The sequence below is a fragment of the Leucopleurus acutus genome, assembly GCF_964270905.1.
Source record: "Leucopleurus acutus genome assembly, chromosome: 9".
NCBI lineage: Eukaryota > Metazoa > Chordata > Mammalia > Artiodactyla > Delphinidae > Leucopleurus > Leucopleurus acutus.
Window position 1 is genome coordinate 93,203,679 of NC_139144.1, and position 14,930 is coordinate 93,218,608.

Genomic DNA, 14,930 nt, shown 5'->3' on the forward strand with positions numbered 1-14,930 from the left:
CTCTGAAGTCCCTGTCTTTAATAATTCATACAGAGACTGAAACAGCAACAGGCTGTATCTTAACTGGACCGTCCCCTCCTCAAAAGCAGAGATCACCTACAATTTTCTGAATGCCCTAGGGAAAAAGCTGATGATAATTTAACAAAGGCATTTTATATAAAGACTGTTGTGATAAAATATATCAGACATTAATTAGCATGTGGTGGCTCAGGTGGCCAAAATCATGGAGTTAATTACATTAGCTTTGCTCTGTTCCTTGGTCCCCAACCACACCCCCAACCCTAGTTAGGCTTCAGTGAGACCAGAGATAGAGAGGGGGTAAGATTCAGGGCAAACGGAACCTCACTCCTGAGAAACTCCTCCAGTGGCAGTGTCAGGCTCACCATCATTACAACACGAAGGTAGTCATTTAGCAACTCAAAAGAGCAGAATGTTGAAAATAGATTATTTCTCTGCTTACAACACGTTTCTTTTCCCTGTTCTCTACAATGTTAATACAGACTTTTAACACAAGAATTATTATCAAGAATTTTGAAGAAAGGAAGGAAAGGAGGGATAATATTTTCTTTAAATTACAAGCTCCCATAAGAGAAGCTTTACTATAATTAATGCGATCAGGAAAAATGCCCATTAACTTTAGCAATAAGAACATCATTTTGGATCAATCCTAATTCTATGACTCCCCTCCTTATATGGGGTGACTAAACAGTTTTAAATCTTTTAGTTGTTTAGCGTGATACTTCAGGGAATCTTGTCTCAAAATGTAAAATGTGCACTTCCCTTCATGGACACAGGAAATATTTTATCATCCAGTCTCACATGAAAATAACAGAAAATCAGAGCCCACAGAAGAGTAATGATAAGAAGCCTCAGAGAGTGGGAAGAAAACTAGATGAGGAGACAAAGACCTGGATTCTAGAACAATTTCTATCCTTTAAAGAGCTATGTACTTTAGATATGTCATTACATTTAACTTTTCTAAGGCTATTTCTTTATCCTCAAATGAGGTTGATAACTAATGATTCTATAGGACTTGGGCAAAGACCAAATGAAACCTGTGAAACGTAATATAGTTTTGCTAGCCTTGGTGGTATCTGTTGTTCATGATTATCATGAATAATAAATCATTAATCTCTCTTTCCTCTGAAGAGAGGGAAAAAAGCAGTCGGGTCTAAATTACAATAGAAAGAAAGAAAGGTAAGTTCATAAAGGGCTTCCTAACTATAGGAGTTGAGAAACCTGAAACCTAAGAGTTTATAGAATGACCTTTCTTGAAAATCTGTAAGGAAACTATTAGCAGTTAGGTTTTTGAGTACCTCCAGTAAAGCCTTATGTGGAAGTAGAGGGATAGATCCTAGAACCTCTAGGCTTTGCCTAGCCCAGTCATGTGTGAGGCTGTCCCTTGCTGGAGAAACTGGCTGTCTTCCAATGCTAGGGGTCCTACGTGGTGCTATTTCACTTGGTGTTGGGAAATGTGTTTTCAAGAAGGCATCGAAGCCTCCAGGTGAAACTCATGAAAACCGACTTACCTGGTTGCCTCCACTCTTGGGGTTCACAAACACAAGCAAAGGTTTCATGAGAGGAGAAGAGATAGGTTTTATCACAAAAGGACGACCTTTGTTTTCCTAATGAAGAAAGAAAGCAGAACTATTGAGACATACATCTGTGACTTGAAAGGCAGCCCCAAAACAATGAAAGTGAGAAATTACTAGCACCACCGCTACCCCCTTACCCCCCAAAAAAAACCCCACCCCGCCCCCCCAAAAAACCTCTGCATCTTGTTTCACAGGGCTAACTCAAAGTAAGCGAGAAAGCATCGCAAGCTATAACTTGCCCCCAAGAATTAAGCCACGCTTTTGTTTTTATTCTGTATACTCAAAGCGTTCTAGAAACGTTCTAGCTCTTATCTTCATCTTTATAACCTTTGGGATAATACTTCCACAGACAAGTGCAAATGCTCTGATTCTGAAGTGGCAGGAGGTTTCATATATATATATATATATATTTTTTTTTTTTTTAAGGAATATATATATTTATTTATATACTTATTTATATATATGTGTGTGTGTGTGTGTGTGTATATATATATATATATATATATATATATATATATATATATATATTTTTTTTTTTTAAGGAATAGGCAGAATCCCAGTGTGGTTAGAATGAGGTGAAGGAAAGAGTGGCAGGAGATAGATCAGAAAAACACGCTTGGCCAGGTCAAGTCAGACAGAGGCGGCTATGGAAAGGAGGATGGATTTCACTGGACCATCACCCTCAAACACTTACTTCAGTTCCTCTTTTACTGGCTTTTCTTTTAAAGCTTGTTCTCTTCTTCTTCCGATTTGAAGCCTTCAGCGAGTTCTGTAGGGAAAGAAGGGACCACCTGAGCTCGCAGGCAGACGGCCCACGAGCTTTCCCATGCAGAACCATCTAGAAGATGACGGCAGCACATGCTGTTCGACGTTCATGCTTCTCATGCTTTGACACTTCCAAGCCACTGCTCATGGGTAAGCCACACACAGAACCCAGTCGCGTGCTTCAGAGTGAGCGACTGACTCCCCACCACACGGAGAGGCAGGGACTTAGAACCCTGGAGGCTCTCATGGACTCACATAACAACACATGTTATACCTGCCAACCCTCCCAGTAAAAATGGAAGAATCCCAAATTCTCTGAGGGGCTCCAGTCTCCCGCCCAACCAGGTCCGTCTCCCGCCCAACCAAGTTCAAGTTCACCTCCTGGTATGGAGATCACCTATGTGGAAATGTAAAAAAGGAGGCCATTTTTCACGTTTTCCTTTTTCGTTTTTTGTTTTCTCTTTTTACTTTTTATAGGGAATGACCTGTTCATAAAATGACTCAACCCCACTGGAACTTTATGATCCAACTCCCCTATCAGCATTAATGGCTTGGTTTTAAAATGCAAAGATTCGAGTTACTTATAATAATAGAGTGCGAGCCACTGCTCTTCCTTTCTCTGGCTAAAGACCCATTAGTTTAAAAAGTCCTCCCTCCCCTGGTAACATTGATTTTTTTTTTCTTCTCATAGAATTGCATCCAACTTGCTGAAACACAGTGACCCCAAATTTACATTCCCAGTCTTTCTAGGGATTTTATGGACCCCAACTTTGTGATTATTACAGCTATTTATTCTTAATATTTTATACAGATGCTTTGAGAAGAACCTCTCTCAGGGGACAGTCACAGCTCACTGGCTGAAGACAAGGCAAAGCCAGATTTAATTAGTGAAAAGTCAATAGTTAATTAGATTGCCATCTTCATAAAGGCAAGCTATTACTACCATGTCGTAGAGTTTTACAGAGTGTTGAAAGCCTGAAATACAAAATTCTTAACTTAAAAGCTTATATAAGTATATACAACTGCATTGTTTGAGCGATTAAATGTTTTCAAACAGCTTGAAGAAACTTAGGTATTTATTCTTCAACATTTTAGAGTGCTTTTTCTTAACATTCAAAATAAACCTTAGTCTAGAGTACATATAGTAAAACATCCAAGTTACAAGACTGAAACTATTTAGTTTTTATTTTACTTTCATTTGAACCATGAAAAAAATAAGTTGATTTGTGGCCTGTGCTCACCAAGGATGAAGGAAACTTTCTTGGACAACCATTTGTCCAAGTCTTCAGGTTCTCTGAATCTCCCCAGAAATCGGAAGTTCATGGGTGTTCGAGATTCCAGGTGCTTTGTCATCACTCACTCTACACTATACTTCTCCTGCAAACAGATCTCCAAATTTCCGAATTCCTCTTTAAATGGGTATACTGCCGTGCCCCTCTTTGGGAAACTTTTGCATTCTTCGAGTATTTGCTATATTTTGACTACTTTCAGTTTTATTAAAAGGGAAGAAAAAATTACTCGGAACCTTTAAACTTTTAATCAGCCAAATATTCCAAGAAGAATGCTGAAAACTATTAGACCAACAGAAGCTGTATCTACCTGATGGCACTCAGTGATGCTCTGAGTGCTGGTACTTGGGCCCCAACAAACATTCTTATTTAATTTTTTTGGGGTGAAGCCCAGGCAAAGATACTTTTTAAAAGCTCCCCAGAATAGAATAATAAAATAAAAGCTCCCCAGGGAATTCGAATGTGTAGCTGGGGTTGAGAACCCCTGTTTCAAGTACAAAGGGCAGAGTGAGTAGCCATATGTACTGTGGTAAAGCCAGTCACTGCGGTGAGGAACGTGAGGTGTGGGATCTGCCAGGCTCGGTGTAAATTCTGAACCACCCTGTCACTTAGATCTGTGACCTTGGCCAAGTCAGTCAAACTTCTGAAATAACAGTTTCTTAATTTTAAAATGAAGTTGATAATACCTACCTCACAGGACAGTTGTGGAGTTTAAACAAGAAAAAGGATGTGAAGTAGTTAACTTGGTATCCATCCCATGAAAAGCACTTCCATAAAGGTCAGTTGCCTCGTTCATAGCTCTAGATCCCCAACACCCAGCACAAATGCCCGGCACGTGGTATGAACTCAAATCGTTGTGGAAATAATAAACCAATATTTTTAGAGTTCACAACATTGAGTGAGTCTTTCCTGATTTTGAAAAGGATCCTTAGGAAGTGAGTGATTGTTTCCTAACTTCTTTGCTGTTTTCATTCATTTAGTGCCAAGAGAAAGAGGCAGGACCCCGAGTGCTTGCAGGAACACACTGTCGGCCTTGCTTCTTGACAGCACTCAATAATTAAACCCCAAGAGGTAGGTCGAGTGCATCAAGCTGAGGTTGTTTCCTAAACTTGCCTGATCACAGAAATCACAGTCCTTCAGGTGATTCTGATGATCAAGTATGTTTGAGAAACAGAGGGTTAGAAAAACACATCAAAATAAGGCTTGATGTCCGAAAACAGGGCAGGCGGGGAGCTCAACTAACAGGGAACAGACACACAAAACGGCCTTTGTTTTAAACACAGATACAAGTGCTTCTGAGCCTCACCGAGCCACACGCATCTGAGGCCATCATCCCACAGAACAAGAAGGGGGCAAAAATAAAGCACGGTGGTTGACTTACAGTACCTGGACGCTTCTATGTGAGCTCTGAGTAAGCTTACAGCCCTATGGATGGTCAAATAGCAAGAGATAAGCAGTACGGAACTTCACAGCACACATCCAAATTCCCCAGGCTTCCTTCTGTTCCCGTGTAAATATGTATCTCTGTCTCAATATATCACTTCTTTTAGAAGGCAGCGTAATTCAACGAGGAACAGATGGACGTGAAGGCAGATTCGGGCTGTGTTTTGGCCAAGACAAGTCTTCTAGCCTTGCTTATCCACACTAACACTTACCCTGCCTGGTCAGTATTGTGAGAGCTAAACGAAACATGCTTTCCAAGAATGTAAAAATTATGCCAAGACGTTATTGTCTAGAATTGTTGGTGATACAGTCAACAAACAAACAAAGCAGCCCTCTTAACAAGGGCGGCTAACTCAGTGATACAAAGGGTTCACTTTGCAAGTTCAACACTTTCCAAACAGTGAAATACTGTGCTCTCATTTGGATTTTTACATTCTTCTGATTCCAACAGCATTCACCCCCTGTACATTCTGTGCCCACTCTTTTGTTAAAGTCCTAAGAAAAGATAAAGGCCTTTTGTTTTCTTGTACCAGGTATTGGGCAGAATTACCTTGCCACAAAAATGATCCTATCAACACAATCTTTATCATAGTTATGACTCCTTCCTGGGCTGTTACAAAATCTTATGGGTGAATCACTCAGCTGTGAATGAAGCCTAACGTACTACTCTTATTACCCTTCAGGGATTTTCTCAGGTGATGGGATCACAAAGGATCTAAATAATAACAGATCTAAAGAGAAGATATCTCACTTCATCATTCCAAATGAAGCCCTCCTCCATCATACACTGGACAAAACTCTGATGGATAATAAGAGAGCAATCCATGGACTTTGTCTATTAAAGAACGTTCTCACTCTGCCCTGCTTGAGCTGTACCATTGCAGCAAAGGTTGTTGTGAGGACGGGTAAGCAGAAGGATCAGGAAAACTCATTCCAAAGTTAAGGACAGGGTCTCTGCAGCTTCTCAGGCGTATTCGGCCAAATCACAGCAAGTATCGCTTGACCTTTAGAACTAATCAAAGGAAGTCACTTGGGCACTGAGGGAGATTGTTGGCCATTGCTATTACATATCATAGGGTTCCCAGCATTTTAAGATCATCCAGTCATAAGGAATAAGGACTAGCATGAAGAAAGGCAACGCAAGGCTAGGCAGGAGTTGATAGCGACATTTTTATAAGTAGACCATTAGAAAGAATATGAATATCCATTGGGAAGGAGTTGGCTTAAATTAACTGCAAACTATCCATAGTGTGGGACATATACAGTAGTTTTCAAAAGAGTCAAATCTGTACGTATTAATATAGACTTTTCCCTATGATTTTTTTTTAACTGGGAAAGCCAAATTTTAAAGCATTAAGTGGAGAACGATGTTAGTTATTAAAAACGCAGTGTCCCCCCCCCAAACTTAACCCACGAAAAGTTCATGTCACACAGGTCTTGCTCCACCAGCTCCAAGTGCTTACACTCGCATCTGAACATCTTTAACGCGTTCATCCAGTCAAAATATCATCTGCTAACATTTTCAGTCCAAACACTGACATCTGTAACTTTAAATATACGTTTACTTTATATCAACAGATTCAGGTTTGGTTGTTGAAATTTGGTTTTCTTGTCATTTTAATTCCTTCCAGTCATCTACCGTCCATCATCTTTTAACTTCTAGGTCTCTCTAAGTAATCTGGTGATGAAACCCAGCAAATCATCCAGGCAGCCCTCATTTCCCTTACCATCAAACTTTCATGCAGCTCCCAACTCCACAGCTGGTCACGGAGTAATTATCCACTCAGAACCAGCCATCTTTCAACAGAGAAGGAAAATATATGGTTTAATTCCACCTCTTTACAACCCACTTCTCCTGACCATTATACACTCCAGCAGATTTCCTTTACTCTTCTTCTCTCATCTGTTTAGACACAAACATCACAAATAAAGCTGACTTTATTTGATGACCCATCTTCACTGCTGTTCTCAGTTATGTCGTACCAACTTGCATTGTTCTTCCTCATCCTTCTTCCCAGGGATGCCACCCACATCCTTCAAAACCAAGCACAAATGACAGATTTTCCACTGAGCCTAGGCTGCTCTCCACGACTGAAGCTGCTCAATTCTGCTTCATGTCTTCACTGTGTTTCTACATCTTAGGTGGCATTTACCTCTCTCTGCCTCAGATGTGTAGGCATCTCACTGACCAGGGCTATTTCAAACAACCTGTCTGGCCCCTTCCTCTCACCACCATATATGTATCTCTCCCACGAGATGAACACTGATCAAAAAGACAAACCTTCCCAGACATCTGAAAGCTACTCTTTCATTAAAGATTTACATGTGGCTGAATTCCTCTCCAGAATCCACAAATACCCTGACCAGTGATTTAGATGGTTGTGTCTATTTTCCCCACTGGGGAGTACACTCTTTGTGGACATCAAATGAACATCTGATTCATCTTTGGACCTCTCACTGCATGTAACAGCATCTTTGAATGTGGTTAATTAAACATTTACTTAATTCAATTAAGCCTCTTCTCCTTTATCGTTTTTAAGCAGTGTCATAGAAAAATAAAGAAATATATAGAGAAGGAAAGATATATAAATTCTAAAAGTCAAAAAACATTTTATCTGTTCTTTATCTACTTTCCAAATTCTATTTTTTTTTTTATCATTTCCCAATACCTCCAACAAATTCTCTAATCTTACTGCTTCCACACCATCACTAACAGGTTGCCACCCATACTCTACACTCTTAAGATCAATCTTAACAAACTACAGTTTTTATGGTCATCAATGCTCTGGCCCCAAACACAAGGACTTTTCTCAATCCTTGTGATTTTTTTCATGTCTACAGAATTTAACATTGATGATTGCCCTATTTTTCTTTTCATTTTTAATAATGAAACTTTAATGCAACCATAGTTCTCTATCTCGCAGGATTCTCTCCCTCCTCTCACTTTCTGGGTATGGATGTTCTCCCAGTCTTCTTCCGTTCTTTTATTCAGTAAATGATCAGGGCTTGACTCTCTCCCATGGGATAGGCATTGTGCTAGTGAATACACAATCCCACTACAGTGTGAAATACAACAGTTATAGTAGTATTTCAAGGTGCACTTGGAAACAGAGTAGGTGCCAGGCTATGGCCCCTATCCTTGTCTACTTCTACCTTCTCCATTGGAAATCTCATCCTCTTTACATCCTCTTTCACCGTAATACAGATGGCTCAGGGATCAGTAACTTCTATCTTGACCCCTGTATGACTACCCACTGCTGCTATCTGCTGTTGTGCGGCTTCACCTGATACCCTGCACCCCTAAAAGTCAACAAGAAGGAAAATAACAAGAGCTAACATTTGTTTATGGTTACAATGAGCCGGGTGCTGTCCTGTGTGTTTTATTTTTTCTTTTTTAGTTCATTAGTCCTCACGAAAGCCCTATGAGTTAGGTACTAGTATTATTTAACCTTTGCAGCTGAGAAACTGAAACAGAAGAGATTGAGATTAACCAAGTTAGTAAGTGGCAGAGCAAGGTTATGAACCCAGGCAGCCTGGCTTGCAAGCCAGAGCTCTTCAGAACTACTCTATTGCAACCCTGCCCCCAAGCTCATCATACACTACCCTTTACATAGAACTTAGTTAATTGATTAAACTACTTAATGGCGTTGGAGCCCGGAGGAGGAGGGACCACCAAAATTTTAAAACTGATTCAGCAAGGCTGGCTACAGTAACACGGTAAGGCAGCATGGCATATCATTAAAAGCTTGGTTTCCAGAATCACAGTTCTTGGGTTCAAATGCCATCTCAAACTATTCAATAATTATATAGTCCCAGTTAATTTATTTGACTTTTCTATTCCTTACTTTCCTTAGCTGCAAAATGGGACTAATAGGATACCTGCCCCATACAGCACTGTGATGATGAAATACTGAAGGTAAAGTACTTAAAATATTTCCTAACACATGTAAAGCATTCAATAAATGTTAGCTTTCATTCTTATTATTACGATGTCCTGAATCATAGAACGTAATAAAAAGGTGCATGATGAAAAAAATTTTGGACTTTAGCATCCAGACTGTGAACTACTCTCCAACAAACACCCCCACCAACCAGCCACTTAATAAAAGTTGCTAAGATACCAACTTATTATCCTGAAAATTTAAGGGCAAACGAGTAAGCATGTTTTATGTATTTGCTGGTCATAAGGGAAAGGTCTCTTTATAGAAAAATTGTAGCTAAAAAATGAAGAGTGAAAACTGGAAAAATCACCCTTTAGCAACCCCTAATGAAATAACAGATTCAGGTAACAATCCTTAATGGATAAAATTATAGATGAAAGACTGATGGACAACTTTATAATAGATGGATTAGGATGACAGCTCCTGAATTCACAGATCAATCTTAACGTCACTAAGAGTGAACAACCTGATATTATGTTCCTTTAAAAGCTACACTATAGAAAAAGATACCATGACCCATATTGTCCTTTTGCCAAGAAGTTAAACCTGAATCTAATGTCTTTATATCTAAATATTTCTACAAGAAATATGGGCCATACGGAAAATCATTTTAAAACACAATAATAAAATCATTTAATAACACAATAATAATCAGCCAAAATTAAAATATGAGATATTCTACAGGTTAAGTGACCCAATTTATTCAATAAATAAATGGCAGGAAAAATAAGAGAGGAGATTGCTATAGATTAAAAGAGATTTAAGAGATCAGTCAACAAAAAGGCAGTTGTAGACTCTGGATCCTAATTTGAAAAAAATAACTGTAAAAAAAGATATATTTGAAACAACCAGAAAATATTTTAAGGATGCCACCTCAAATTATTTAATTTTGATGGGTGAGATAATTGTATGTAGTTGTCTTTCTAAAGTGGTATCTTTTCAGGAAACAAAATGAAGCATTTACAGATTAAATGGTATGCTAAAATCTGCTTTAAAATACTCTAGCAAAAGAAAAAAAGGAAGACTTCCACTTTGGGGAAGACAGAGTAAATGGGGTGGGACCAGGAGAAAAATGGATGTGGCTCTGAAAAGGTAACATAGGGATACCTGCGGTGATGGAATTGGTCTGTGTCTTGACTAATCAATGTCAAGATCCTTGCTGTGATGTTATACTATGATCCTGCAAGATGTTACCATGAGGGGAAAGTTTGTAAGGGGTACATGGGATCCTTCGGTGTTATTTCTTACAACTGCATGTGAATCTCAAAACAAATTTAACTACAAAAAAGAAAATATGGTGTGGCAGGGGTTAGGTTAAACAATAACAGCAGAAAAGTTCAGGGTTATACGCTTTTATGCTCAAGTGTCTTATTTAGTTATTTTAATGTTTACTAGTATCGGCATTGCAGATCAGTTCCTTTTCAGAAAAGATGAATATAGAAAAAGATGTTTAATGATATAACATACCAATAACTAAGGGTTATTATTTAGACATAGGATGAGAAAAGCATTAATTGAAATGAAGACCAAGAAGGACCTGACCTCAGACAGGAATATATCAGGTATATGAGGTCTTGGTTCCAGAATTCTGACAGTGAGTTAAAATCTGTATATTTAAATGTAATGTTGAACAAGACACATAGTAAAGAAGTGCTTTTATAGGAAGAGATGAATGAGTATGATGTTTTGTCAGTAGTATTCCTTATAGGAAAGAAATAAGTGACTAGTTAGAAAGAAGTGACGACTAATGTGTTACTGAATATTGCAACAACAATTCAGGATGTGAAATGATAATTGCAGAGTTTGTGTTTCAAGTCAAATTTCTGTATTATCTGTGGTGCTTCAGGTATAGAATCTGTTTTATGTCTTTATGAACATTAAAAATATCTGTGACACCAAAAAACAAAGTTCATGGCTATGGAATTCATTATGACCTTCTCTTTCTCTTCACTTGCTTGAAAATTTCCACAACCAAAAGAATTTTTAAAGTTTAGAAAAGTAAACTTAGAATTTCTCCGCAGAGTGGTAGTCTTCTGATTTTTCTGTTCTATCTTAAGGGGCCCAAGATCCCATACCACTAGGTCATCCTACACACTCATGCTAGTTGTTTTCTTCTAAAATACAGTTTTCCTCTATCACTCCTTTGCTTAAAAGGATAAAGTTTACATGAATCAAAAATCTCCCCCAGCCAGGCCTGAGCAACCTTATGCTCATGCCCTACACACCTCCTACACAAACCTTCCACAGCAGTCAACCTAGTCTCACGGTCCCATGAAGATAATTTTGGACAAAGTATCCTTGCTTGTGCCATTCTCCTGTTGGTCATTTCCTTCTCCACTGACCTCAATCCCACCCATCTGTAAGGAGGCAGAATGAAATCCACCTGCTTCATGAAGCTCTCCCTGATCTTTCCTTAAAATAACTATATGGTTCTTCAGAGCAAGGATTGTCTATTATATCACAATGCCTAGTAGCCTTCCTGATACCATCAAGGTTTTTGATGAAAAACGTGTTGATTTAACTGAATATTTACTATACAGCACATGGAGAGATTACTGAATTTTAGGGGAAAAACACACACAAAGAAGTAAAAATGTTAAAGAGGTCTTAAAATAACACCAAATTGGAAATCAGTACACCTGAATCTCAGACATAGTACTGTAATTGACTTGTTATGTCACCTTGGACAACTTACTTAGCATCTCCTGACATTCAGCTCTAAAATGTAAAAATAACTAGATGTTTCATTTTTTAATGTGTAGATACTGTACTCGCCTCTGGAAAACAGTTCCCAAGGGCTTCCATGGATTGTAACTTGAAAAGATGATTCCTACATGTTACTCATCAGAGGCAAAACTTTTATATAAAACACATGAAGCAAAACAGTGTCCCTGATCCACCAGTTTTTAAATAAAACTGAGTCAATGAGAATACACTACATGATAATTTTGGAGACCATCTGAAGTAGGACTGCCATATCTTTTAAAGATACTACATTCAAGAAGACTCCCTAAGGTACCCGCACCCCGGGGGAGGTATAATCTTCTCCCTGTAACATTAAAAGTCTGCCATCCCATAACTTGGAGATGACTATCTAAGATGTACAGTACAAAGGTAGAAACGTTTCTATCACAGATTAGGACCTTGTTGAAAAACTACCAAGGTCTCCCAGAATATAGCAGCAGAGACTCTCCAGGACAGAAAGTACCATGAGGATGGAATACAGAATGAGATTAGATGTTAAGACGATAAATTCTACTTTGCCTTAGGAAAAGAGTGTTGCTCTCTAAGCAGGCCTTGTGTACTGGGGAAGGTCATGACCCACAGTCTGCATTCGGGTTGGAAGTGGTGGTAATAGCAACCAAACAATGGCACAGAGCGCCCTCACAGCCACTCCCTGGGGTTGCCCAGGCTGGAAGAGAAGAGAGTTGTGTGAGAATCAGCTGTACCCACTACGGGTCCTTAATGAACTCAGGAGAGCACCCATCAAAGAGAACATTAGCACCTGAGTGGGGAGGAAACACTCCTGCTGTGGAACTTTGATTTCTTTAGGAGGTGGAGGCTGGTTCCATGAGAGAGCCCAACGCAGAACTGTGATGGGCTAATGGGATGAGCTGGGAAGCAGAGGACCTTGGGGATGAGTGAGCAGAGATTGTAAGAACCCAGAGATTCGTCAGGGGGAGAAAAGCAAGAAGCAGCAGTTACTTTTTCTCTGTGCTGGCCCAGCAGCACCAAGGTTCCGGCAGTTACCTGAGGTTTCTTCACCTTAATGATCCAGGTGGGCGGGACAATAACAGCAGCGTGAGCCCCCAGGGAGCAGGGTTCCTCAATCTGGTGCAGCATGAAGCAGGTCACCTTATTGTGAAACTAAAGGGAAAAACAGGCCAGTAAACAATTCTGTGCAAAGGACGATGCTGCCACAAGAAGGAATAAGTGCATGTATACACACACATACACACACACTCTCTCTCTCTCTGAGGTCACACGCTCTCGTCACTGCCCAACCAGCCCCAAGAACTTAGAGACCAGATTTCAAATTCATTCCACTTTACAAACTGATAACGATTGATAACAAGAAATCCATCTTACAGGACAAGCCGGCTAAAATTTGATAAGCTTTTAATAGGATATTTACATAAAGATGTTAGAGACTTGGAGGGGTCTACGAAGGCTAACTTTGCACATAATTTTGTTTCACTTGGCTGGCGCTGGTGACAGACTTGGTTGATCTGGGACGATGTCCAGAAGGAAACGAAGGCAAGCAGAAAGGCAATGCCGACCATCTGCCTCTCCTTTTTCTATCCATAGATGTAAATCCTTCCCAGGTCGTCCTTCCAGTGTAGGGGACCCAGGAAAGAAGATGTCTCTTCTAGAGAGCTGTTAATCCGAGAGGGAACAAAAAGACTGCTTCTGCTAGGTTTGTCTAGGACCACTGAAAAAATAATGGTCCTGTCATACTTGGCAAGTCTAAAGTGCTTTTGGTTTTTGAAAGGAAGTAAAAGCAGACTAATGATGATAATGATACCGCAGTTCTAGGGGCTTAAGTTTATACCCCAATGGACTGAGTAACCTTAGGCCAATCACGTTTTTTTTTTTTTAGATGTTGAGGGTAGGAGTTTATCTTTATTAATTTATTTATTTTCGCTGCGTTGCGTCTTCGTTTCTGTGCGAGGGCTTTCTCTAGTTGTGGCAAGCGGGGGCCACTCTTCATCGCGGTGCGCGGGCCTCTCACTATCGTGGCCTCTCTTGTTGCGGAGCACAAGACGCGCAGACGCTCCAGACGCGCAGGCTCAGTAGTTGTGGCTCACGGGCCCAGTCACTCCGCGGCATGTGGGATCCTCCCAGACCAGGGCTCGAACCCATGTCCCCTGCATTAGCAGGCAGATTCTCAACCACTGCGCCACCAGGGAAGCCCAGGCCAATCACATTTTCAATCATCTTTTTTGGTGACTGTAAAGTGATAATGAGTGGTAACATTTGTTTTCTAATGAACATAAAATCCCCATTAAATTAACATTAGCTTCTACTTGGATTATACTTAACTATGACCACATAATTTGTCATCTTAACTGAAACAATTTTAAGAATGAAAGGGAGCGCTGGTAATAATTATGCTGGAACAGCAGACATAAATTAGGGCTGTTTCAGGAAAACTGGCAAATATAGCCACCCCAATTATGTCACATCAAGGAAATTGTCTTTATCGCTGAATATCTTCAAGATCTGACATTATCCATGGCAAATTACTAAATTAATTAAGCGTGAAATCCTAATTAATAAGATAATAAATAATTCCTCCTACCACCAGTTACTTGTGATCTGCAAACAATTTGCTATACCAGAGAAATGTCATTTGAATTCCTTCTTTAGAAAGTGATTTTCTTTTAGCAATTCAAATAAACCCCCAAATGAATGGCCATTGCATTTCTAAAATGGTAGGGATCTCAGAGACTGCCTACTTCAACTCTCTCAATTTATACCCGAGTAATCTCTAATCTAGAGAGACTAAGAGGTATGTCCAAAACTGCAGGACTCCTAAGTGGTAGAGTCAGGACCTGAATCCATGAAACCCAGCTCCCAAACCCAGTTTTATTTTCTGCTGCAGGAAGCGCCCATAGAAGGCACTTAATTGTTTGACATCAGATATCCTAGAAGGAATTACCTGTACTGTTAAAATACAACACCACTGTAATCTGTCTTAAAATGTTCTGTGTTTTCACTCCTTGAAAAATGACGTTGTAAACCTGGGAAACTCAAAGCTATCAGTACTTGGAACTGACCAAAACTCTGCCACAGGGGTCAAGCGAAAGTTGTTTTTTAGTGATTCAACTGGACTACAGATTAATAAAAAGAGAGCACATGTGTTCACTGTCAAGTGGGACTGAGTTCCCAAATTA

At 39.6% G+C, this 14,930-nt stretch overlaps 1 protein-coding gene across 2 annotated transcripts in view; it reads right to left on the minus strand.

The window, feature by feature from the left end:
* Positions 1 to 14,930, minus strand: part of DGKI (diacylglycerol kinase iota) — a gene marked incomplete at its 5' end in the record, with an annotated part of 450,403 nt that overhangs the window by 210,359 nt on the left and 225,114 nt on the right. For both annotated transcript variants that reach the window (XM_082846809.1, XM_082846808.1), the window contains 3 exons: positions 1,530 to 1,625; positions 2,290 to 2,364; positions 12,784 to 12,900. In XM_082846809.1, the coding sequence (XP_082702935.1) occupies positions 1,530 to 1,625; positions 2,290 to 2,364; positions 12,784 to 12,900 (288 nt within the window). The remainder of the gene's footprint in view (positions 1 to 1,529; positions 1,626 to 2,289; positions 2,365 to 12,783; positions 12,901 to 14,930) is intronic.